We start from the raw sequence: 27,380 nt of genomic DNA on the forward strand, positions 1-27,380 counted from the left end.
TATATGTGAAATGTTCTTTATTACATGAGGCATAATGTCAGCGCCTACACAGAATTCATTCAAATCACTTCGAGACGTCACAGTATTTGAAAGGTTTTCTGTGATTAAATATCGTTCTTGTCACCCAGGTGATCCAGTACCAGAAACAACTGCAGCAGAACTACATTCACATGTACCGGAGGAACCGGGACCTGGAGAGGCTGATGAGAAAACTCAGTTTAGAGCTGGAGAACAGAGACGCAGAGGAATACGCTGTCCATAGCAATGACATCCACTTTGAGGAGATCACCGCTACTGAGATCTAGAAGGACCACACGGTTGTTCTCTAACCACAGAGAGATTTGGAGATCTGATGGGGGTGTCCTGTAGCCCCATAACTTTGAGTCCTAACACCGTAATATGATCAGATTTTCACATCACTGCTACTGAGAGGACGTCTCCAAGTGGATCCCCATTCCCTATTTAACGCACTACTTTTGGCTAGAAAACAATCTGGTGTTTTAAATGACTACAGAGGGAGTACCTGGGCTTTGTTTGACACAATGTACTTTTTTGCGTCGTATATACAAAGACCCTACTACACATTGGTAGGTCCCCTCTTCTTAAACCACGCAGGAACTGTGGATTCTTCACAGACTTGAATGAAAGTCCAAGGTATATTTCAGAGAGTTCAAAAGTGCACGCTCTCTCTCTCCCGTTTTCACCACTGACTTTCATATCAGAGATACAAGTGTTTTCAAAGGTATTGATGTTTTATCTGCCGGGCCAGTGGGGAAAGATCAAGGATGTTATTGCTGAGACAGTGTGTCCGGGTGCTGTAACGGTAATGGTAGATGTGAACGGGCTCAGGCGGCTGGTCCACCGCAGGCCAAGAAACCATCGGCGGAGGTGCTGGCACGGCTGCTGGTACTTTCAGGTAGCCGTCTTGGATGCGTGAGCACATGCTGATCTATCAGGGATGTCAGTGGACCGCCGGATCTGTGAGGTCACAGCAGTGTGTATCAGCGAGGTCGGCGGGTTCGTATAACTGCGAGGTCAGGGTGGTGTGTCACTGGGGTCGGGGGTCATGTTGCAGTGAGGTCAGGGCTGTGTATCAGTGAGTATGTGGTGGCACTTGGCCCAATGCCCCCCCCCCCCCCCCCAACATCCTTGTAGAACTGTGCTGTTGTCTCCGTGGCCTCTCTCAGTGACACACACTCTGGACTGCGAATACTCTTTGACACTGCTCCCCTCACTCACTCCAATTAGAAAAGCCAAATAAAACATCCAAGTCTTCCTGTTTATTCCGGACTGTGAGGTCCACTCACTGACATGTAGATTAGGTGGATGCCATGATTGTATGGTTTCCCCTTGTCTGGGAGAACCGTCCAGGTAGTAGTGAGGGTTCGTGCTGGACAGTGCATGATGGGATTAGCATTAGCCAGGCAGGTGATTAGGGAACTGTTTAGAGTGGTGATGTTATGGCCTTGGGTGAGGTAAACCTCTGGCATCTCAGCCGCCACTGGAAACCATAGAAATACTAGTGCTGGACTGAAATTATATTTCTATGCTGGGAACCATTGATAAAGATGGAAGTCCGCTGTTGTGCTTCCTCCTAACAAGGGACTGAGCTAGTGGTCTTTTATAGAAACCGGTAGACCAGAGTCTATACAAAGGCATTTAAAGGAAGAATGGAATCAATATGATCTATGATGATGATGATGTATATTTTTTATAGCACCTGAATATATTTTGTGGTAGCAGCACCGGTACCATTGTGGGTTTAATATCCAAAGTAAAATAAATAGTTGTATATTATCTTAACAGCACTACACATCCCGATGAGATGATCAATCCCAATCGAAGTGGGTCTGGAAAGACAGGAGCGGGTATTACAAAACGTCTGTTTTCACACTGTCTTGAACAAACACAGAGTCAAGATTCAAATTCCACCAGTTGTTGCCCAAGATGCACTTTGATTTAACATACCTACAGCAATATTGGAGATTTACAATATGGTGAATGGTCATCCTGGTTCAGTGCGATTGATTTTCCGTTTGGCTTGTCATCATCATCAATGTTATCCATATCACACAATATCATCTTCCTCGTTTCATGTGTTTGTCATCTTCAGACTACAATTATAAGCATACAAAGTATTAACATACAAAGCGTAATCAAAATAATATCTCCACTACGTGCGTGTTCATCACATAGAAAAAGGGAAACAGGGAAAACGTTTTCCACAATTCAAGATGTATCTTTGAGGAGTGGAACGTAATACACATCCAATAGAATGCGTGCATGCGAGCCTGTCCTCCTTCCCTTGGCAAAGACTGTCAACATTGACTATGCTTACATGCACACTAAAAGTTGACACTGAGCTGATTAGGGTGATTCTTTGAGTTGGGCGTACGGTCACATAAACACCTCTGATTGTCGAAGGTCATAAGAGAAGTAATCCTAAACTAGCAAAAACTGCTGCAACTAGCACTAGTGACATCAGAAATTAATGAATCATTTGCTATTATAACTTTATTTGCCCAAACTCAATCAAAATAGGAATCTGAAAAAAGATGATCTGTGTTATATTTAGTTCTAATTTCCTACATTTTCACATTTCCATCAGGTATGTCCATATGAACCAGATTGGTGGGGAAATAGTTTTAGCAAAGCATGTAAACGTTTTAATCAAACTTTTATATTAACAAGAGTATTTTACAATTATTGTATTTTTGGATACATGTTAATGTACCCACCAACATGTTTTATTTCCGTCCTATCCTCTGTCACAGTTTGGATGTAGCATTGCGTTTCACTCCGTCAGGTGGAACAAGTAGTACAAATGTAGTGAACTGTAAAGGACACCCTCAGTCAAAGCACAGTGCAATCTGGGTGGCCTTTTTCACATATCACAGCTTTATAACCCAATAATAACAATATTCTTTGTAAAAATCTAACAGCGAATGAGATATATAGAGCAACATATTCTAGTCCTTCACGCATACAAAAATATATATTTGAAATGTAGTCAGGGCGACTAGACCAAAGCAATGTAATGCGTTTGTTTTTGTCATGTTACTTTTTTTTCCGTAGTGTGCTAAAAATATTCAATCATATTTTGTGTTTTCAGTGTTACGTTTCTTTATTAATCCATGATGTTTGTGGTTCTTTCTGTATATTTCCATGCTGTAAATGTCTTGTACAAAATTACTTTGTTTTTAATTAAAGATACAAAATGTCACCGCGAAGTAGTGGTTGTTGAGATGAAAACATGAAAGCTGTCTGAAGTGAGGGGTCCAGGTATGTGATGACATAGCACAAGACGGAATGTGAACCTTTCTTATTGGTTCTTAAGCGCGGGGGAAGGGCGATGACATCAAAGGGCACCTTTCAGGCAAATCCTAAAATGGCCTACAGAGGTTTGCACTTGTCTAAAATAGTTTTACCACTAAGTGTACATGCCACACTATTATAATTCACAGAGTCCATATTTAAGTCAAGTTTACACTGATGTTGCCATTGTCATGCCATTAAATAAACCCTGGCCCTACAGAATGTGAGTTAACAATTATTATAAACTTTTATCAATTGACAACTGAGGCTCTGCGTATACGGCTGAATCACAAATCACCTTTATATTTTCTATTGCGCAAAACAAATTCCTGTACCTACTTACAGTACTGACACTAAGCGATCCAGAAAGAAGGTGTAAAAAAAGATTATTATTATTATATAGTATTATCATCAATCCATATGACTCTTTTTGATGACCCCATTATGGAGGAACGTTTATGTTTATTACATGTTTATTATTATTAATTCCAGGTGTATGAGAAAGGGGCAGAAAGGGAGCAAACTACCCTTTAGCTTTGCGGTGGAATTTGTGAGCCGCAAGATGTTCACATACAGTGCCTTCAGAAAATGTTCAGGATCCATTTACCTACATTATGTTGTGTCATAGGCTTAATTTATAATTGATTATATTTCTAATTATTAGTAGAAATATTATTGTATCAACTTAAACACAAAATCCCATAATGACAAAGTAAAAACAGGTTTTTAGAAAATGTGCCAATTGAAAATAAAAAACTGAAATATCACATGTACATACTGTAAGTACTCAAACCCTTTATTCAGTACTTTGTAGAAGTGCCTTTGGCAGTAAGTAGCTTGTGTCTAGCCACTGTACCATGAAGGCCTGATTCATGTAGCACTGCAAAGACGGTCGTCCTTCTGACAGGTTCTCCCATCTCTGAAGCTCTGTTAAACCAAGGCCCTTACTGCCTGGTTACTTGGTTTTTGTGGACGGCCAGCTCTTGGGAGAGTTGCTGTGGTTCCAAAGTTCTTCTATTTCACAATCATGGAGCCCACTGTGCTCCTGGAAACTTCAAATACTTAAGCAATATTTTCATGTTCCCCAGATCAATATCATGACGCAGTTATATCTTGGAGGTTGAAGGAGAGTTCCTTGAACTTCATGGCTTGGTTTTCGCTCTGTGAAGTGTGGCGCCTTATATAGATAGGTCCAACCAATGAAATTTGCCACAGATGGAATACATTTTTCAAGGACATCTCAAGAAAAACTGGCATATATTTCTAAAAACATGTTTTCGCTTTGTCATTACGGGGTATTTTGTGTAGATTGATGGCTAAAATGTTTACTAATTAGTCATAAATAACAGTTTAACATTACAAAATTTAACAAAAGTGGTCTGAATACTTTCCAAAGGCCCCCCTCTATACCTGCCCCTCTCTACCTGCCCCTCTCTTCCTGCTCCTGTCTTCCTGTACTAGCTATTTCTCTATGACTAACCCACAAAATTAGAGGGATACTCCCACAAACTCTCTTCAACTCAGTTCTAGCACCCCAGCCCTTCTCTGCTAGCCTCTCTCCCATCTTCTCTCACACCAGTCCTTGTTCAAGCCTTACCACTGGCCCTCATATCTTCTGTTTATCTTTTTGTTTTCCTTCAACTCCTCCACATGTCTGTACAGGCTCAGTCCACAGTGTAATCAAGCCTTTAAAGTGATGACCGGCTCCAGAAACACAGTGTGTTGGCCAGAAAAAACATTGTTTTACATTTCTACTAATCCCCTAGACATCCACTAAACCACAACTATGACTTTTGACATAATACAGAGGCTTAATCTGGACTATAAATCTCATAACGCTGGACATAGTAATCTCTCTCTGGCAGGACCCCTGTGGACTGAAATGCTCCCAGGAAGTGGTTGGGTGTGTGTGTATGCATGTGTGTGTTGTGTGTGTGCATGGTGGAGGGGTGGTAACGCCTGCCTGAAAGCCTGTTGGCCAAAGCTTGTTGCGTGGGTGGATGACTGAGTCTGTTTGCATACAACTTTTCTTTTTTTCTCTCTCTTCATAAAATAAAGTTAGTTCATGTTAAAAAAGCCAGCTAAGAATCCTTAAAATGAGAACATTTTATATTTTTATCTAGCAACAAAAGTTCATATCAAAAGGGATACTGTGTATTCAGGTCTTTGATAAAGTGATAAATAGTATTTATTGCATTATATTCATGGGCAGAGGAGTCGTAGATGGGACCGTAGCCACAACATACTCTATGTATCATGTGAAGTTCTAGCTGTATGTTACTGTTTGCTATAGAAACCACCATTGTCATCTTGTCCTAAAGGAGAAGCAAGCTCATTGGACAGTGTCGGAGGTACCCTCCTCTCTTTGGTGAATAAACTAAAAGGTAACTAAAAACACCAGCATTTCATTTCCAGTCTGAAATTGGGTGAATGAATGAGCCTTAGGACATCCTTGTAGACCAGTCTCTAGTTATGTAGGAGCATGTCTGACAAAAATCTGTGGTTCTCAGGACATCCTTGTAGACCTGCTTCTAGTTCTGTAGGAGCATGTCTGACAGAAAGCTGTGGTGGTTAGGGTCCTTTGGGGATCTTGACGACAAACACCATGGGTTCTTTGGCCTTGTTGCTGAACGCCCGGCGAATTACATCCACCGCATGCAGATGGGTCACACGCTGAAGAGACTCACCGTCCACCGACACCAGCTCAAACCCCGCCTGGAGACACAGAAGGAGAAACACACACACAGGTTGTGTCTGAGGTCAAACACACGCAGGTTGTGTCTGAGGTCAAACACACACAGGTTGTGTCTGAGGTCAAACACACGCAGGTTGTGTCTGAGGTCAAACACACGCAGGTTGTGTCTGAGGTCAAACACACGCAGGTTGTGTCTGAGGTCAAACACACGCAGGTTGTGTCTGAGGTCAAACACACACAGGTTGTGTCTGAGGTCAAACACACACAGGTCTATACATTCTTTCTGAGCAGTGACCTCAGCACTAAACACCATTTTCTCTAATCTCCATATTCATCCCAGTAGATTAATTACCCTGTTTTCTGTCTCTCGCTGTTTTTCGTTGCCTCTTTCTCTCTGTATTGCTCTGTCCCTCTCCCGTTATCTATCCTCTTCATCTATATTTCCCTCACAAACATATGCTCAAGGTTTACCCTCAAATCAAGGTTATGTTGAACACACAAAAACACACACACACCACCAACCAACCACTGAATGTATGGTTTCCTGCAGGAAAAGAACAGAGTACTGCTGAGTTTTCGGACCCAGAGGAGAGGAACTTCCTGTGATGTCATCGGTGCACAATAAGGATGCACCTGGCTGTCACAACCCAACCCCGCTGAAGGGCCACACCCAATCACTAGGCTGGAGGTTTGGAGTAAAACATGGCCTCTATCGAAGTTACCAACCCAGGAATGGAGTCATCACAGTGCACATTACATAGAGTCTCTGCTGGAATACTCCCCCTGATGAAATGAATGTTGCGCAGTACAATTGTGAGTGTTTTCTGGCCCAACCCCCTCCCACGCCCCCGCTTCCCTCCTGTGATGCCAGAATCAAAAGATTTCCATCCATTTAACTAAAGAGCAGATTAAGGAGTGATTTAAAAACAATAGTCATTTAGAACATTAGATGTAATCTCATTCATCCTCTGCGCTCAACATTTATGGGCATTTCTTTATGACTTGCTCTCTCTAGCCATTAGGTATCAACCACAAAATTTAATCCCTAAACATGAACATTCTAATGTGGTTCAATTTCACAAATACCGTGGTAATAGTGTGGTTATTGTTGTATTGTAAACCAATTTGTGTGGATTATTCAGCTACGGACATTGTTTTTCATTACAAAACATTGGTGCTGGTGGATCCCTATCTAGACCCCAGACCACACGGCTGGGCTGAGAACCATGATGCAGGACATTAAGCCTCTAGTTTGCAGAGTTCTATTCATTACACAGTAGAGATAGGAGGATAAGCCACGATCGCCACCTGCCCAACTGACCATTTTCTAAGACCATTGTGCTGATGTCATTCATCACACTAAAAATAATCCACTGGGACGTACTGCGCAGATGTTCGAAATAAGTTTGCTAATTATGGGGAAATAGTTTAAAAGGTCATACAAAACAAAAACATTGGAGAGAAAGCTGGGGGAACCGGCTCACTAACAAACGCAACGAAAAGTACGACAAGGTTCAGATATACACATCATTTACACACTTGACATCAAGGGAGAGTAGCGAGCAAGAACACACAAATGCAAAACCGGGCAGCTAAAAGCATTGTCAGTTATCAGACAGGAAACAAGCAGACAGGATGTGCGGCTGATGCAGGAATCTTGTTCTAAGTGTTTGGGAGATAATCCTCAGACAGACACTATGAGCCTGCAAGGCGTTAGGCTGAGTTACGGACCAGGGAGTCAGCGGCAGACATTGTGTCAGAGTACATACTGTCTCTGCGTCTATATCCCTCTACTTAATGCACAGGTAATGTACAGGTAATGTACAGGTAATGTACAGGTAATGTACAGGTAATGCACAGGTAATGTACAGGTAATGTACCGGTAATGCGGCGGGGATTGCCAGACAGAAAGAGGGACTGTATAAAGCAAGTGGATCAGGTCAGAGGTTAAAGGTCAGCTGTTAGAAGGTACACTTGTCTGAGAAGGTGTGTATCAGCTTGTGTATGAGTTTTCTATCCTATCAGGATACAGTCCCTCCCAGGTTTAGTCCAATACTCTGGTGATCTGGTGTTGGCTAAGCCTTTCAGTCTCCAAGAACTTCCTATCCAAGTCCACCTCATGTATGCATGTGCCTACGCACACACATCCCCACACTCACACCCCCCCCAACAACACACACCCCCACACACACATCCACCCACACACACACACACAGCTGTGGTCTATGGCTGAAATAGAATCCTGTCTCCACTCCTCAGTGTGCACCTCTGCTCTCTCCTTAATACTCAGAAGAGCTACTCATAATGACAGGCTGCCAGTTAGACAAAAGCCAGCACACACAACAATACACACCAATACAGGCACACACACACACACACACACACCAGCCAACCTATTCATCCAGGCACTGTAGACTAAAAGAGCTCTGACATCACCGACCTAAACTCACTGCTAAACACCTTCCTGTGGTACATGACAGATCATAGCTGCCGTAGTATCTCAGAGAGGACCTAGTGAACCATACCTTCAGGACATCACTGGTAGAGGCAGCCCCTCCTGGAAATATCTTCTCTATTTTAATCATAGGCTGGACCTTTGACTCCATCCCTCCTGAGATACTGATGCCTGTAGATCATGGAAGGGGAATGTATCAGAGGGCCAGTATTGATGAAGGCTTCTGATCCAGCCAACGAACTAATGAGCGTAGTCGTTAGTCAGGACTTAAAGCCTGCATCTACACGGGAGTAAGATCACCAGAGAAACAAGGCATCTATTCCTGCCAGGCCTATTGTCATTCAACAACAATAAGCATGTGAGGCACTGACCTCTACTGGTGAGGTTGACCACTGGCAGTCTGCAGATCAGTGCGTGAATTCCTGACTACCACACTCACCCAGAGATTGTTTGGTCTTGGAGATGTTCACGGCAGTGATGTCATACTTCTGAACAGGGGCAGGTGTTTGGCGTCCGTGCTGACCGCTCAGTGGTCGTCCTGGTGAATGTCCATTCACCTGCTTTCCCTTCCCGCTCTGCGCCTCCCTTTCCCTCGCCGTCACGGGACTTCGGTCAAGCGGAGGGGCGCGAAACACCTGAGCCAGGGGTGGTACATGTACACTGACCTCTGTGTAGTCCTCTCCTTTTCCTCCCCGCCTCTCAGAGCTGGCCTCCCATTGGTCCCTCCTGGACCTCCCAGCATGCCCGTTCCGACGCCCCTCCAGAGTGGGATCTTCCGACAGCAACGAGGTGTTGTCATAGTTCCGGGACATACTATTGTCTCTCCTCTGGGGGGAGTGGTTGGGTTGGGGTCGGACGGTGTGCGGGGACTCGGTGAGGAGCCAGTTGGGGCTCGGGGAGCGTGAGCGGGGTGTGTGGTAGGTATAGCTGTCCACGGGAATGTCTAGGAGGGGGGTGAAGGGGCGGGACGGGGGCAGGAGACCCCCCTGGAGGCCAGAAACACGTAGCCTCTCCAGGTCATCAATCAGCTGACGGTTTCTGTCCGAGTCCTGGACCAGCTGGAAACCGCCACGGTAGTCTGGTGGGGAAATCCACACGTTACACACACACGTACATGGCTTCACACATGAGCATGCACACACACCAGCTCATACCCGGTAGGATCGCAGGGCTGTAGTCGTGGTATACCATGACAGCCCTGGTTAACTTTCCTGTGTGTGACAGTGACTCCGTGGGAGTTGTCTTGCGTCAGTCAGTATCAGAACACAAATGGAGTCCATTCACCACAGGGACAAATCACCATCTCTATCTGAGGTCATCACTCTGACCCGTCACAAACTCACTGGCGGAGTAGGCTAACCTTCTGACCCCTGACCTTTGGGTGTAAGACGGCCTGGGTCATTCACGTCTGTGTCGGCAGCAGAGAATGCCTTTGCTCTGCGCCTTTGATTGTTGAATGGAGATTGAATTTGAGAAGCTTTTAGGCAATGCACACACACACACACCACCCCACGCACACACACTCACACAAATACACATGCACTGTGACTGTTGAATGGGTTTGGTTTGTGAAAGGCTTCAAGGCGTCTGTGCAGTCAGCCCACGCATGTCTAAGACTCAGCACGGCTGCTTTCTGGCTTTTGTGTTTCTCACAGAGACGTAATACAAGCCTTCCTATTGAAGTTATATGACACAGTGTGTGTGCCTGTCTGTGTGTAAGTGTGTGTGTGTGTGTGTGCGCTGGTCCTATGTGCCTTTTAATAATGCAGAAAGACACGGTGGACGTTTTTGCAAGAGTGCCTTGTCTTGATTAACAGAGTGTTATGCAACAATCTGAGATATTTCTATGATGCCCCTCCCACTTCTTAAAACACAACGATGAGTTGGAAAACTGACACCAGAGATGAATCACAGGGCTCGGTGGAAACAGCACGGGGGGGTTTAAGTGTGGAGGCTGCAGCCCGCATGCACATAAAACATAAACATAGACTAAAACATACATAAATATAGCCTGGTCAACTTATTTTCTATTATCAAAAGACAGACAGGCTCCATTTCAGTGAAATACTGTAATTGCTGCTGGTTGCCTTACAATTGTATGTTGAATCAATGCACTCTGCTCAAATGTAGCAGAATTTAAACAGTCTTGGTGAGTTTGCAATTTGAAAATTACAAATTTGTGTTTGCTCAAAACCACTCAAAACTATGCCTTTATTTACTCAATTGCAGGTTCATATTCACATTTGTTTGACTCAATGCCAGATTTTGGCACATTTTGTACTTTGATTGGTGTATTAGTGTTTTGCTTCATGAACATAACATACAATGTTCTATAATCAAATCTAAACCATTGCTGGTTGGACTCTGTGCATCCATTACTCGGATGCACAAATGGCGGTTCCATTTCATGTGATCCCGTTCCATCTTCCCCACTCTGGCAGTCACTCTCAACCCAGACTGCGGGTGATTGAGTTCAGAGTGTTGGATATCCTGCCTCTCACTGGGGTTCCAGGAGGCATTACTTTTGCAAGTCAGCCTAATGTGATTTGTAGCCTTAACGTGGATAAATGAATGGCGAATATCGTCCAGCAGGGAGAAACCGGAGGACCTACTACAGTTACATTGGACAAGCTGTTAGCTAGAGCTTTGTGGACGAGGATTATTGTAACCATGCCGGTATTGTCATTCATAATTTGTTCTTAATTGACTGGCTGGTAAACATTATGTTTTTTTTTTAATTAACAGGTTTTGTTTTAAGGCTTTCCAAAACCTGAACCTGAAAATACACCTTAAGTTAAACCCTATGTCTAACCGTAGTTTAGGGGAAAAAATTGCATTTCACTTTTTACAAAATTTGACGTTTTATATAAATTTGTTAATTCATACATTTTATGTTTAATAAAAGACATAAAACCACATTGTAATTAAAATGCCAAATCTGGAATGCCAGAATATTGAGAATGGGTTTTAGTCAGACAGACAGGATATGAAACAAATAGTAAAAAGGTGGAGGACAGGTGAGCTATGAAGGAAGGAGGAGAAGAGTGGGCAGGAGAAGTAAGAGTGGAGGAAGGAGTACAGAAGGGCAAGAGAAGAGAGAGTTTGAGGAGGAGAAAGAGGAAAGAGGACAATATCCCCACATACTCAGAAACAAACACACACATTAACACACACCTGGTACAGGGGTCATGAGGTGTCGTCGGGGGGTTCCACTTCGAGGGGAGCGCAGGGCAGGAGACCTTACTGAGAACACAACACACAAAAATATAAAAATGTGTCTGATATAGTTCCAAATGTTGTATGACATTTCTATAATGACCAGATTGGCACCCAGGCTATGTGCTCACAGGAGCGGCTCTTCAGTATTTCATAGGCCTGCAGTTCAAACGGCATGACCATACTGTCAAAACGACCCAGCTCAGTAGGGGCAACCAGTATCCTGTGGAGTAGCAGAGAAAGGCATGGTGACAGGAACTACATGCACGCACGCACAGACACGCACAGACACGTAGGCATGCACAGACACGCACGCATGCACAGACACGCATACACGCACAAACACGCACACACACACACACGCACGCACAGACACGCACACAGACACCCACGCCCGCACAGACACGCACACACAGACACGCACGCACATACAAACACGCACGCATGCACAGTTGGACTGAACTACACACACTCGATTTGTTGTATGAAATGCTCACTTAAGCACTGACAGATTGTAGCGGTTACGTATGATTCCACAGCACACACGTACCGGATCTCTCGTATCAGTAGTAGTTTTTCTGGTCGGTCCAGTATGGCCAGTAGGGGGCGGACTAGATCCTCCACCACATGCTCTGACATAAACTGATACAGGGAGACAGGGTTAATGTGATATAAATGACTTTGTTTTCCTTTATAACATCAGAAACACCTGGACAGGTGAGAGCGGAATCTTAGTCTACATCTTTTATATTTCACTGAATTCAACCCACAGACTTTACTTGGATCTGAGTGTTGAGTTCAATCCCAGTGCTAGGGGCTTGTTTATTTTTTTTTAAGGCTTTCCAAAACCTAAACCTAAACTCACATAAACTTAAGTTTTACCATACACCTAACCGTAGATCGGAAAATAATGCCAGACTTCCATCTGTGCATCAGTGTGGATCAGAGACGAGGAATAGATGATGTCATGTCCTGAGTAGAGGAGCGAGTAAGTGTGACAGAGCCAGACAGAGATCAGATGATGGACGGTATTTGACTCTAATCCTAAATGGCGGGCTAAATCTGTGTTCTGTACGAGACGCCGGCGGAACACAGTCATCACGGTCAGCGTGGCGCTCGTGGGTCTGCACTGCGACCAGCGCCCAGAGTTAACTGTTCCACAGTGATAGGTAGATAGGATTAGCTCATTACTACATAAACGCAAACTAGGAAGGTCTAGGAAAATCAACAAGCAGGTGGTCGTTGTGTGGTGTCTGATAAACATGGCTCGGTTTCTCTGCAGCAACTCAGTCACACCAATGTTTTGTTTCAGTGACTCCCCAACCTGCAATGTCGGACGGTGTGTGGGGAACTAACTCCGAAGAGCAAACAGTGCTTATGAGTTTTCCCACCTTTCAGTCGGCCATTTTGGCATTAGTGACTCACCCGCTTACAGTGTCTCATGACTGCGGTGACCTCGTCCTGACTGAGTAGTTTCCTGGCCATGTTCTCCACTTGTCCCAGAGACTCAGGACCTGGCCGCAGGCTGCTGTCCTTCACCCCAGCACGGGTCTCCCAGGGCGAGGTCAGTAACTGGAAGGAACGCCCCCTCTCCTTATCTAGGGAGTCAGTGGGAGGAGGATCAGGGGGAGGAGACCAAGGGGAGGAGACCAGGGAAATGTTGAATAACACACAATGATCCTTCAAACTGGTCAATAAACACACACATAGAAATCAGCTTTTTAGCTCTGAACCATAAAACAGCAAAGATGAGGGTCAGGTTTGGGAAAAATGTTAGGTTAAGGACCCATTCATGTTGCTAAACTGTGAATGTGAATGTGTGTAGACATCGCCCTTCATGACATTGTGTCAGTCCATCCTGGCCTTCTCACCTCTGTCAGCAGGGTGGGAGGCGGACTTGGAGCGCCTCCGGTGGGTGTCCCCCGTCCCTGCATCTCCACTGTCCCCGGACAGGTCTCTCCTCCGGTCTCTCCTGAAAAGGAGGTTGACAAAGGTCTTGGAACGCTGCAGGGTCTTGCTGCTCTCCGCCTCGGTGGTGCTCTTCTCCTTCCCCTGCTTCTTCTTCTTCTTCTTTTCCTCTGAGGCAGCGGCGGGAACAGAGATCAGGGTCAGTGATATCACGGTGTATAGGGTTTAACTGGCAGGCCATAACACACTGTATTATGTTCTATTCCCCTGCACAGTAGACCTGAAGAGACACTCTGCTCTGGTGGTCAGGGGGGACAGCAGGATATCATCTTAAAGCTGAAAACGACCATGTCTTTCACAATATCTGGTTACCATAGATCAGATCAAAGGCTTGACCATTGGTGTCTTCATTACCAGTGGAGCAGAGGAGCAGATGAGGAAAACATTAAGTTAATTAGGATAGATGGGTGCGATCAGGTGACTCCTGACATGTATGGCACGAGGGCTACGTTATAAGATGTGTGGTTAGAAGCATGTCAGAGCATCACCTGTCAAAGTTCAGCGCCAGAATTTTTTTTGTAATAAAATTGGGTTGATCCCACGTTTGGTCACTCCATCACCACCTAGTAAAGGTGTTTTCTACACCAACAGTTTCACTGCAGCCATCTTCTGACCAACAGTTTCACTGCAGCCATCTTCTGACAAACAGTTTCACTGCAGCCATCTTCTGACCAACAGTTTCACTGCAGCCATTTTCTGACCAACAGTTTCACTGCAGCCATCTTCTGACCAACAGTTTCACTGCAGCCATCTTCTGACAAACAGTTTCACTGCAGCCATCTTCTGACAAACAGTTTCACTGCAGCCATCTTCTGACCAACAGTTTCACTGCAGCCATCTTCTGACAAACAGTTTCACTGCAGCCATCTTCTGACAAACAGTTTCACTGCAGCCATCTTCTGACCAACAGTTTCACTGCAGCCATCTTCTGACAAACAGTTTCACTGCATCAATCTTCTGACTAACAGTTTCACTGCAGCCATCTTCTGACAAACAGTTTCACTGCAGCCATCTTCTGACTAACAGTGGTACTCAGTCAGGATAGGCTCTCAATAGTTCAGTGTTGTTCTTCATCTTCATTCCTTTATGTATCAAGATGTGTCTACAATAATAATACCAAAATGACAATGACTGTAGGTATCCCCCCCCCATACTGTGTGAACCTAGTCTTAGTTCTTTCATTCGTTGCTGATGACAAAGGGGGACAAGCAGATGAGCAGGTGATCTGTAACTATTGATCTGTACAGCCAGTGCCGTGATGTTGTTGTTGTTGTTTGTGTTGACATCCTGATGAGGGGAAGGGCCGAAGAGGTCGTGGGCAGGCCATCACTGCAGCTCAGAGGGGATCTCTCTGAAATATCTCGTTACACAGAGTCAGCCACAGGCACTGAACTGAACTCTAGCTGAACTCCAGTGTGGCAAAGTAGATATTTGCTCTGGGTTAGGATTAAAGGCTATTTCATTTACAAAAATATAAAAGGATGGAGGGATCGAGGGAGAGATGTACTCCAAATCCCTTTTTTTTTACAAAAATGTATAGGAGTGTTATTCCCATTTGTGATACTTTGATATCAGTAAGCTGAAGCTTTGTGGCTCTGGTCCCATATTAGGCCTTTGGAATTATTCCACATAGACCAACAACTACATATAGAGCATGAACTGATCTTAGGTAACTGTGACATGACTCTGGGATCACTCTGTGCTCCTTACCTATAACTGTGACATGACTCTGGGGTCACCCTGTGCTCCTCACCTGTAACTGTGACATGACTCTTGGGTCACCCTGTGCTCCTTACCTATAACTGTGACATGACTCTGGGGTCACCCTGTGCTCCTTCACCTATAACTGTGACATGACTCTGGGATCACCCTGTGCTCCTCACCTGTAACTGTGACATGACTCTGGGGTCACCTTGTGCTCCTTCACCTATAACTGTGACATGACTCTTGGGTCACCCTGTGCTCCTTACCTATAACTGTGACATGACTCTGGGATCACCCTGTGCTCCTTACCTATAACTGTGACATGACTCTGGGGTCACCCTGTGCTCCTCACCTGTAACTGTGACATGACTCTGGGGTCACCTTGTGCTCCTTCACCTATAACTGTGACATGACTCTTGGGTCACCCTGTTCTCCTCTCACCTGAAACTGTGACGTGACTCTGGGATCGTCTGATGGGCTTCCTTGGTCTGCTCAGGGCCATGAGAACCGCCGTTTTCGGGGAGTCCTGTTCCATTTCCTGTTCCGTGGGTGACAACATCCCGCCTTTGCCCCTCACCCCATCTCCAGCCCTTCCCCTCTCCGCGGGTCCCTCCCCTTTCCCCCTAATGGCTGTGTCCTTCAAAAACACGGTGGCACCTAGTGTCCGGCTGGTTTCCGTAGCAACCAGCCTCCCATGAGGAGAGGGGAGAGAGCTGGAGTCTGTGGGACGGGGTGGGTCTGTCTGCATGGAGAATTCTGCTGTGCGGTCAGAGCTGCTGGGGAGTTGGGGCCGATCCTCAGTGGAGATGCTGACGTCCACCATGTCAGAGCCGAAGGCAGGGGGGAAGAGGACCTGTGAGAGACCACTGAGGGAACTGAGGGGGGTGGAAGACAAGGAGGAGGCCGAGGAGTAGGAGTCAGATTCCTTTGAGGAAGGTGGCCTGCTGTTGGCCACTGCAAGGGGAGGAAGGAGAACTCACTTAGAAGCGGTAGCTGTAGACGAGACTAAACGTGTCTGTCATTCATTTTACTGTGTAAAACGACGTACAGTATCTCACAAAAGTGAGTACACCCCTCACATTTTTGTAAATATTTGATTATATCTGTTCATGTGATAACACCGAATAAATGACACTTTGCTACAATACAATGTACAGCTTGTATAACAGTGTACATTTGCTGCCCCCTTAAAATAACACAGCCATTAATGTCAAAACGGCTGGCAACAAAAGTCAGTACACCCCTAAGTGAAAATGTCCAAATTGGGCCCAAAGTGTCGATATTTTGTTTGGCCACCATTATTTTCCAGCACTGCCGTAACCCTCTTGAGCATGGAGTTCACCAGAGCTTCACAGGTACTGCCCTGTGGCCCGTCTCCGAAGGGAGGGGATCATGCTCTGCTTCAGTATGTCACAGTACATTTTGGCATTCATGGTTCACTCAATGAACTGTAGCTCCCCAGTGCCGGCAGCACTCATGCAGCCCCAGACCATGACCCTCCCACCACCATGCTTGACTAGGCAAGACACACTTGTCTTTGTACTCCTCACCTGGTTGCCGCCCCACATGCTTGACACCATCTGAAATATGTTTATCTTGGTCTCATCAAACCACAGGACATGGTTCCAGTAAACCATGTCCTTAGTCTGCTTGTCTTCAGCAAAGTGTTTGCAGGCTTTCTTGTGCATCATCTTTAGAAGAGGCTTCCTTCTGGGATGACAGCCATGCAGACCAATTTGATGCAGTGTGTGGCGTATGGTCTGAGCACTGACAGGCTGACCCCCCCACCCCTTCAACTTCCGCAGCAATGCTGGCAGCACTCATACGTCTATTTCCCAAAGACAACCTCTGGATATGATACTGAACACGTGCACTCAACTTCTTTGGTCGACCATGGCGAGGCCTGTTCTGAATGGAACCTGTCCTGTTAAACCGCTGTATGGTCTTGGCCACTGTGCTGCAGCTCAGTTTCAGGGTCTTGGCAATCTTTTTTATATCCTAGGCCATCTTTATGTAGAGCAACAATTCTTTTTTTCAGATCCTCAGAGAGTTCTTTGCCATGATGTGCCATGATGAACTTCCAGTGACAAGTATGAGGGAGTGTGAAAGCGATCAATCAAATTTCAATCAAATGTATTTATAAAGCCCTTTTTACAACAGCAGTTGTCACAAAGTGCTTTACAGAGACACCTGGCCTTAAACCCCAAGGAGCAAACAACAGTAGTGTTGAATTTCAGTGGCTAGGAAAAACTCCCTAAGAAGGCCGAATTTTAGGAAGAAACCTAGAGAGGACCCAGGCTCAGAGGGGTGACCAGTCCTCTTCTGGCTGTGCCGGGTGAGATATTAAGAGTCCAATTGGAAAAATTAATAAATTTCTCTGGGCAAAATCCAGAGGCTATTTGATTTTAGACTAGGTCAGAAGTATGACCAAGTGGACAAGGACAAGGGACAGCAACGGGCCCCCCACACAAGGAAATCCGCAGGTGTGGACCAGGACCTCATCTCCTAACTTTTCTCAGGAAACTGAGAAAAGTTAGAAGTGCATTCCTCATAGCGATGACACCAACTGCTCCCATTCACACCTGAGACCTTGTAACACTAATGAGTCACATGATACCGGGGAGGAAAAATGGCTAATTGGGCCCAGTTTGGACATTTTCACTTAGGAGTGTACTCACTTTTGTTGCCAGCGGTTTAGACATTAATGGTTGTGTGTTGGGTTCTTTTGAGGGGACAGCAAATGTACACCGTTATACAAGCTGTACACTCACTACTTTACAGTGTAGCAAAGTGTCATTTCTTCAGTGTTGTCACATGAAACTGTCACACTTTTGTGAGATACTGTATGTGTCGACAGTGGAATGTGGTACAGTCGGTGGGTATAGTGATAATAACTGCCAGTGAATCCGGTCAGGGGAGTTTACTGTGAAATCACACAGTCCTCAACACGACTAAGACTTTTCACCGGTCCGACACAATCATGTAGTCTGGTTACAGACTGACATCTGGCTGAACTCACTGTGTTGCCAAAGGGTTCAATTCAACTACAGGAAGCATCAGGAAAAAAACTGTATAAAACCCATAAACGACTCAGTAGCCTTACATCACCACCCCAATCACACACAGAGTAGGATTTTCCAAACGACCCCCTAACCCCAGAGGAGTCACTAAGGACAAGGCACAACAGTGCACCAAATAGGGGATAGGGGCCATCTGGGATGGCGAAAATGTGCAGTGAGCCAGACTCCTGCTGTCGCTAGGGACAAAGCACTAATCTGAGGCTATTTTCAGATGCTCTCACATTAAGCAAAAAGCAGAGGATCACATACGGGGACAGTGATGAATACAGCAGAGGGATTTAGTGAAAGCACTTGTGACGTGTCCAGCACCCCATCTAAGCCTGAAACGTCATGTCACCTATCATAGAGTCTGGCAACCTTCATAACGGTTGATTTGGATTCTAAAATTAGTGACACTTTCATGAAAGGAACCGAAATATTCCATATAATGGAACAATGAGTAGGGGTTTAATGTCGTATTTCTTTTACTTCTAGTCCAAATCCTTTCATGTAACACATGGACAAAAAAAGTTCAATTAGTTCCATGGATAAAGAATTGTCATTGTGTGTTTGTGGGGCATTCACAAGAGACATACTTTTGCTGAGCCAGCTGTATTCAGCCACCATCTCTTTGTAAGCTGGGTACCTTCCGGCTTCCTGTTAGGATTAAATACATTTATAATACAATTATCAGTTTCATAATAATCATGTTGCTCTTAATCAACCTCCTCACCTTCATCACCATCATTAGCGTCACCTCCATTTTACATTTATGCCTTAGTAATTTAGCAGAAACTTATCCAGAGAGATTAACAGGAGCAATTTAGGGATGACTGCCTTGCTCAAGGACAGAACAATGGATATTGTCCTTGCCGGCTCAGCTATTCAATATAGCAACATTTTGTTACCGGTCAGATGCCTTAACAGCTAGACAATCTGCCATTGACCTTGACGTTATTACACATCTTAACAAATAATTTAAAGTCTTAGCAAATTATTTCAGCTTGCCCTCCTTCTACGTAGATATTAGGTGTGTTGAATATAGTAAATCAGTCAACTATTGGCTCAGTTTTTCAGCTCAGTGATCAACTAAACTGAACCCAACTCAGGTTGGGTAGATCAAACTCTCCTGGAACACAGTGTTCTAAGATAAACTGTGTATTGTTCTTAGGACAGAAGGAATGTGAACACGCTTCTACCATGTGACCTTTCCAGTGTGTCAGTATTGTATCCTGGCACTGGGGCAGTTCATACAGTTCATTTCTGTAAAAGTGTGTTGGGACAAGTGACCTTTATGGGCTTGGCTGACCTCTACGTATTTTCACATGAGGACAGGAACACGTGTACACACCATACACACACAAATTTACACAGATACACATGCATACATAAACACTCCCACTTTCACACCCATGCTGACACAGACACACACACACAAACACACTTCCTGTATTACAGTAGAAACACAGCTTTAGGAGAAAAGTGGCGTTCTGAACCAAGATGGCAGACTGTCCTTCAGTTTCAACTCCTCCCTTGGGCAGCAGTTAACCTAGTAATGAGAGCATCTGACCTATAATCTAAAAGTGAAGCCCTGAGCAGGCATGTTGAAAGTTCCTCGTCCTGTCCTTGAGCAAGACAGGTAACCCCAATCAGCCCTCAACCCTCGCCAATTTGGAGGTGTGGAGGTTAAAGCGGAAGTTCCATTTTCAGTTAATATAACCAAAATAATATAATCCTTTAAATCCAGGGCAGCATTTGGCCTCCCGACCCTCCTGCTACTCAGCCCGGGTCCATGTGAAGACCAGGGCTCAGACAGAAGACACATCAGACCGTTTCTAAGATCCCATAGAATAAAGGTCAGGGAGAAGTCACAGTCAACCCCCTCTGAGAGCTTCCACAATGGGCCTTGGTCAGGGCAGGTGTTGGGGGCGTTTAGCAATCCTACCCGACTCCTATGTGTGTGATTTTGAGCCATTAATGGGGTTTAGCGGGATACAGGAAGGACATAAAACGAGGCTTTCTGCTGATTATAACCTGATCCTGCTGCCTTGTAAATAATGAATGTCGTCTCCCTGGCAGGTTTTCTCGTGCAGAACCCGAGATGAGAGGAGTAAAGTGAGCATACTGGAATGCAAAGGGCTGAGAGCACGCACACATATAGACACACACACACACACACATCTCTTAACCTCAAATCATGTTAAGAGATGTTCTATCAGTCAAAGACTTCATTCAAAAAGAGACTTTTAAAGGATTCATCATCCACTGTTGTGCAGAAAGGCCCACAACCTTGCACTCAATTACAGACCATTACAACAATGCTAGAACACATGAACGCTGGCACACACACGTTCATTGAACATACAAACACAAACACAGAGGAATTCATGGGCCATGTGCCAGCTGTCTGCTTTTACTATGCTGTCTCTCTGCGTTCTCCTGCGCAACAAGAGTCAGTGTTGTTTAATGCAGTGAAACATCCATTAATGTACCTGAGTACTTACAGCACACATGACCAGTTGATTTGTTAGGTATTAAATGGATCTAACCTATTGGACATGAAGCACTATCAGCTATGAGGTACTGTATATGCATTTAAGAGAACGCCGTTAATCAGTATGAGTCTTCCTTGAATTGAGTTCTTGAATAGTTTTTCATTCCAGTGATTATCTGTTATCAGGGTGGTGTCTTCAATACAATTATTAGCTATTATTAGTGTCCTTTGGTGTCAATTTAAATGAAAAGAATGTGAGTAAAATGAAAATAACGTGAGAAAAATAATGAGTAAAATAATGTAAGGAAAATTGTGAGTAAAATAAATAAATTACTAATCATTTTAAATTTACTAGATCATTTACGAAGTATTGATTGCTTTAGATTTGAGCAGGTGTGACCTCCATAACCCAAATACCTCCGTAATTCAAGAATGACCCATGTATTTGATAGGTGATAAGAGAAGTGAAGACCACTTTAGAATAGAGATGCACTCAAAATAAAAATAAATCATTTCAGACAGATGTTTCCTTTTATCTGCCCTTACACATTGACTTCCCATTCAAAGATGTGACAGGACTGGGTAGGTGAAAGCATTAGTGTTTGTAAACCAGTAAGTCTTCTTTCTCACCCTGATGGTCAGCATGATGTGGGTGTGGCTCTTCAGAACTTCCACTGCGTTGCTATGGGTGATGTCATCAAAGCTCACCCCATTGGCTGCCAGGATCTGGTCGCCCATCTTGATGCCGTGTTGCTCTGCCAGCCCCCCAGGGTCCAACCTTACCACAACACACAGAGATGTCAAGGAGCATATGGCATCGAGTTGACCAAGTTTTTCAGTCTTGTTTTGTACTACTCCAATATTCCATCTATACTTAGCTCAGATAGCTGTCATCCAGTCAGAGTTCACACTGTTTCTCCATTAATTGAAATCTCCCACAAGTACATTTTGAGTGTTTACAGGTTATAAACAAGATATCTCAGCTGTCATTTTGACTTAATTTGAACAGTAGGCAGCTGTATCTAGCAAGCAGTGGGAAAAACATCCCTCCCCCAGGACCACATACTTGGAGACATAAATGCCCAGCCCGAACTCCTTGCCCCCTCTGATGTTGAACCCAAGGCAGTAGTCCTCTGAGGTGGTGTAGAGGTGGACGATCCTGCGTAAAACACTGTCTGAACTGGCATCGGACGGAGTTCGCCCGCTCTCCTCCACAACCATGCGCCTCTGGATCAGATCCACCCTGCACAAAGCACACACAATAAAAACATCAACATAACGTGCATACACACACACACACACACACACTCATACAGTAAGTATATTCATAAACATACGGTATATATAAGAAAACACAAACAGCCTCAGCAGCCCCGACCCCTTGTCATCTCTGGTCTGCCTATCAATTAGTCAATAGCCATAAAGGCCATAGAGGTAATTCATCTTGCCTTGCACCATGAAACCAAGATCCCTAAGCAGCAGGATAACCTTGTAGCATCACTCAAGGATCACTGACATGCACACCAATGCACACACAGGGATATCACTCTAGTGTCTGTCCTATATTTAATTATATTGATGTGACCGCATGAAAGAAAATGTAAGTCTTAAATAAAACAAAAACATAATGGTGTCAATGTCCAAAGGATTGTGGAGCACAAATAGAAACACATCATATGGAATCACAATACAGTAACTACAGTGCATGGTGTTGTTATGGTCGGACTGATCCAACGGTTCTGGAAGACCCAGGGCTCCGCCCCGAAGCTTCCTGGAACCAATCAGGTTGCACATAAATGTGAACCTGACGAGCGAAGTGTCAGGCTAGTGCAGCGTGTGGTCTCACCACGTGGTCTTCTCCTTGGAGTAGCGTATTCCTGGGACCTTCCCCACGCGTCTCAACACCATCCTCAGCCGGGCGTTCCCCGTCAGAACCTTCACAGCACTGCTCATGGTGATGCCCTCCAAGCTGATCCCATTCACCTCCACCAGCTGGTCGCCGACACACAGGCCGGCCTGCTCTGGAGGCGAGAGACCGAGGTCAAAGCACACACTCACTGAGACGTACAGAACAGCTCAGCCTGGTCTTAATGTCTGCATTTGCTGAGGTATGGTCCCTCAGGTCTTCTGGCAATGGCCTTTGAACTATTCCCAATCCTAGGACTAACTGAAAGTAGACGTGAGACCATAGAGTGTATCGTCACGGCACCGCATTTGTCAGTGGAAATGGGAAGAGACAAACAGCTGCAAACGTCAGGGAAGATTTTCTCTGGTTTTACTTGAGCACAATTCACTTTTCTCTGCAACTACACAAGACAGCAATAAAGTAGGATTGCCATACGTCCTGAAGCTATTCATTTGTGTTGTTGATCATTTCACTAGAAATTGCATCCAGTTTCTTTTATTCCAAACTGGAACAGCCAGAGGACTGTAGACATGTTTTAAATAGATCTTAAAAGGCACCTTTTTAGGTGTGCTTTTCCCAAGGGTGCTTTCAACTGTGTAGTCAATCACTTCTTCAAGCACATTTTTATTTTATTTGTATCTGACCTTGTTTAGTTGCCTTCTTATTGTTTCTCTTAGTTTTTCTATAAAGCACATCGTTTTGCACCTGTGTCTGAAGCATGCTATATATTTTAAATGAAGACTTATTTGAATACATGAACATACATAGATTTGTTTTATTTTACAGTTATTTAACCCGGCATGTTGATTAAGAATTAATTAATCATTAAAATAATGACCTGGGGGGATGTCATGAGGGGAGGAGGAGTAGTTAAGGTTAACTGTCTGGCTCAGAGACATAACAACATAGCTTTCGCCACGTTGGTAACAGAGCCAAGAGACCCATCAGATGCCCTAACCACTAGGACGCCATAAGAACACGCATACACAAACGGATCATTCGGGTTTCTCCGCAATGCCAGTGGGGGTCATGTAGGCGGGTCAATGCGCCCCTCCCTGACTTCGTTCCAGGACCTACCTGCCGAGCTCCCATCCTCTATCTTGCTGACGAAGATGCTGAGTCCATGTTCTGAACCCCCCCTCACGCTGAAGCCCAGGTGGCCGTCTGCACTCTTCTCCACTGTGACGGTGTGGAGGTCCTCACTGTCATCCCCACCTGCGCATGCAAAGGGAACCAGCAGTCTGAGATCAACACTGACGTCAACGGCTGCGGAAACAGTGTGTCTGACGACAAGTTGGCTGCTGCAGAAATGTGTGCGGTGTGGGTGAAGCTATTTTCCTGAACCAATGAGTGTCTGTACCTCAGCAGGCAAAAGGTTTCGTTAACTGCAGGACAACCTGTCGTCAAACTGATTTGGTCGTAGTGTCCTGTGCTGAGTGCTGTGGGGATTGGAGTAGACATAGTAATATTATTACCATCAACAGGAGAGTTGATGAGGATGACTCTGCCCATAGGTGAGGACCTGCCGCCCCTGTGGCGGTGATACTTCTTCTGCATATAGCGGTTCGTCGAGTGGGATCCACCAGCTTGAAGGCCACCATTGTGTGGATGAGGTTGACCTCCTCCATTGTGGGGATGAGGTTGACCTCCTCCATTGTGGGGATGAGGTTGACCTCCTCCATTGTGCGGATGAGGTTGACCTCCTCCATTGTGTGGATGAGGATGACCACCTCCATTGTGGGGCTGAGAATGCCCTCCTCCGTTGGTCATCTCCCTCTGGTTGTAATAGTCAGAGGAGTGAGCCATGGCGAGAAGCCTACTCTGCCTCCCACACTCATCCAGACCAGGGACTTACCTGGAGATGCAGAGGGGGTGGGAGATATGGGAGTAAGGCGGGGTTTTGGCTTGGTCAACCAATAAAAAATGTATCTGTGGGAAGTTAAGATTATAAATCCATCCTTCCGGGTTCACAAAAAAGTGGCAAAATATTTCATACAGGTACAGTTCAGGGTCTTAAATATTTGTTTAGTTTAAGCGTATTTCCTTGTTTTTTTTCTTGGAAGCCATCGTGAGCTGTCTGTGAATAAACTTCAGGCAAATCCATAGGAGTCACCTTCCAATATCAGTCACTTTTAAACCAGAACTAGTGTTTGAACACCCTCCAGTTGCCAGGTCCAGAATGCAGGACACAGGGCCTCTGAGTCCACTCTCAAAGGACATGCTGCCTCCGGCGCGGTGCACCGTTCAGCCATCTACAAAGCCCGATGTAGCTGAGCACTGCACTGAAAAAAACAAAACACTTTCAATGATTTCCTACGGGACATAGTCTGATAGGCTATCATCAACGGTCCGAAAACGTTCATGTTTTATTAAAAACGTCCCGGTCACGTAGTGGGGAGTATGGTTTCATAATGAATATTCTCTGAAACATTGTTCACCTTCAAAACAGCTACAGTATACACTTGACCTGTCACTAAGTCTTGATTGTTTGTCTCAGAGTTATTATAAACAGTTATTATAAACAAACGATTGCAACTGAAGATAAAATAAATTAAATAGTTCTGCCCAGCATAGATAATGATGTGTCCTTTAAGACATTCCGCGCATCGCACAACTTCAGCACCTTGGACAGCGCTCGGGCAAGCGATTACGTCAACAAAGTACAAATAAAATTGCTAATCACTATTGCCACGGAATGAGGAGAACCATCACTAATAAGTCTTTCCAATTTCAGAAGTTCATAAACAATTCAGTCAACAGTTATTTTATGGGAACAACTTCAAAGGCGACATGAAATCTGAAACATTAGCTCAAATGGATAGGCTATACAATGATTCAAAAGACATCTTCCTAAACATCCTGAACATGGACCTAAATAGGATCCTAAACGGGTCAAAGGCGCAACAGGTCCACACACAATACACATTGATCCGTTATCAAACAATTGATTTTTTTTTGGTAAATACCTAAATAATATTCTGCAGATCCATTTAAAACAAACACACACACACATTTTCCATTCACGCATTCATGCAAACTCTTGGGCTAAGTTTCATAACATTACCTGTAGCCATGTTGTGCTCAATGATTTCAAATGTGACTAACACAGATAGACGTGTACAGCCCGCCCCTCTGCCATTCTATTGGACACCTGTGGATGTCTCAGGATAAATTTGCGCCATCTCATTTGCTGTAGACAGTGAAAACTGTTTTGGAAAGCGTATATAACCATATTACACGAGCAGTATAGAGAAACTGAATTGTGCTGTGTCTCAGTACCTCTCCATTCTGATCTGAATAATCTCATACTGTAACCATGTGCACGCATTAGTAGTTACATTACATAGCTCACAAATTAGGCAAAAGGTTAGATTTTTTTTAACTCTACATTTAGAGCTAAGATAGGTATGAATAAGCAAAGAACTGAAATGGCTAATGTCACATAACGTGATTTATTATAGCTTTATCATGTACATTCTGTTTTTAAAAGGATAACATACTTATTGTAATTGACTAGACTGCACTAGTAAGATAACTATTTGGTTGTAATATCGGTGTTATACTGCCATCTTCTGTCTGAGTAATTATTGCCATCTAATAATCCTTGATAATGTAAGATTGTCTGTCTTCTAGTACATTTAAAAACTCAGGACTGATATTGTCTTCAGCTTACTTCCAAATAAAAGTTATTTCGATCAATAATTATTCATATATATATATTAGCACACAGTGCTGCGAACACCCGCTAGCACACACACACACCCAATCACAGGCAGCAGACACGCACGCACATGCATACGCACACGCACCAATACATTCACATGCATAAGCATAAAAACGTATTTCTTTGCTCAATTTATACTTTTTCCCAAATAGTGGGCAAGGACCACTGGTGAGTCACAGGATTCTTCCAGTGAGTCACAGTTTCCACTCGTTGGAAACATAGTTTGGGTGTGGTGGGATTTTGTTAACCTTGAGTTGATAGACATAGAAACATTTGTAGGCTTAAAGAAGGTCATTAAACCTGTACCTGCTTCGATTGACTGTGCATATGTCATGGAAAATAATTTCGGAAGTTATCTATTTATGTGTTAAAATATGCATATCTTGCCTAATCTCTATCTTTATATTAATCAATCGCTATATCATAGAAATGTATCCTTTTTTTTATTTGTATTTTGTTGTCCGGGCAAATACAAGCAACCAATCATTTTACATTTACTACCCACGCCCAGAAATTCTAGCCAACCCCCTGGTTGTGGAACAAAATACAAACCTGCTGTAGTTCACATGTGTGCTGTGAACACCATTAGCGCTAGTAGCAAAAATATAATGGGATTTTGTCTTCAAAATAAAAGTCCCAATTTTAAAGGATGCTAGCGTGTAGAAACTGTGAACTTACACAAAAACTGGACTAGATAATGCTAAACAATGTTTAAATATTGTTACAGAATAAACAAATTATAATTATTTATTATTTTACAACAAACATTTAATTTCAAATATCTAGTCCATATAGGGAATTATTCCTCTCTTGGAATCAGTTGGCATCAGTTTCAATGTGAATC

At 44.2% G+C, this 27,380-nt stretch overlaps 2 protein-coding genes across 3 annotated transcripts in view; one reads left to right on the top strand and one right to left on the bottom strand.

Moving 5' to 3' along the window:
- Positions 1-3,223, top strand: part of LOC105010624 (leucine zipper putative tumor suppressor 2 homolog) — a 50,850-nt gene extending 47,627 nt beyond the window's left edge. For both annotated transcript variants that reach the window (XM_010870053.5, XM_010870054.5), the window contains one exon: positions 129-3,223. In XM_010870053.5, the coding sequence (XP_010868355.2) occupies positions 129-305 (177 nt within the window). In that variant the 3' untranslated portion in view covers positions 306-3,223. The remainder of the gene's footprint in view (positions 1-128) is intronic.
- Positions 3,224-4,090: 867 nt separating this feature from the next.
- LOC105010623 (PDZ domain-containing protein 7) lies at positions 4,091-25,087 on the bottom strand. The gene is made up of 16 exons (XM_013134207.3): positions 24,926-25,087; positions 24,288-24,667; positions 23,890-24,027; positions 22,753-22,927; positions 21,973-22,149; positions 21,537-21,684; positions 19,009-19,069; positions 15,795-16,307; positions 13,553-13,759; positions 13,107-13,279; positions 12,232-12,323; positions 11,813-11,904; positions 11,640-11,708; positions 8,905-9,543; positions 8,536-8,636; positions 4,091-6,030 (listed from the first exon to the last, which is right to left on the bottom strand). Exons 2-16 carry the CDS (start codon positions 24,616-24,618, stop codon positions 5,887-5,889), a joined length of 3,060 nt encoding a protein of 1,019 aa, XP_012989661.3. The 5' UTR covers positions 24,619-24,667; positions 24,926-25,087; the 3' UTR covers positions 4,091-5,886.
- Positions 25,088-27,380: the final 2,293 nt, after the last annotated feature.

This window comes from Esox lucius, chromosome 6 (genome assembly GCF_011004845.1).
Source record: "Esox lucius isolate fEsoLuc1 chromosome 6, fEsoLuc1.pri, whole genome shotgun sequence".
In the NCBI taxonomy this organism is placed as follows: domain Eukaryota; kingdom Metazoa; phylum Chordata; class Actinopteri; order Esociformes; family Esocidae; genus Esox; species Esox lucius.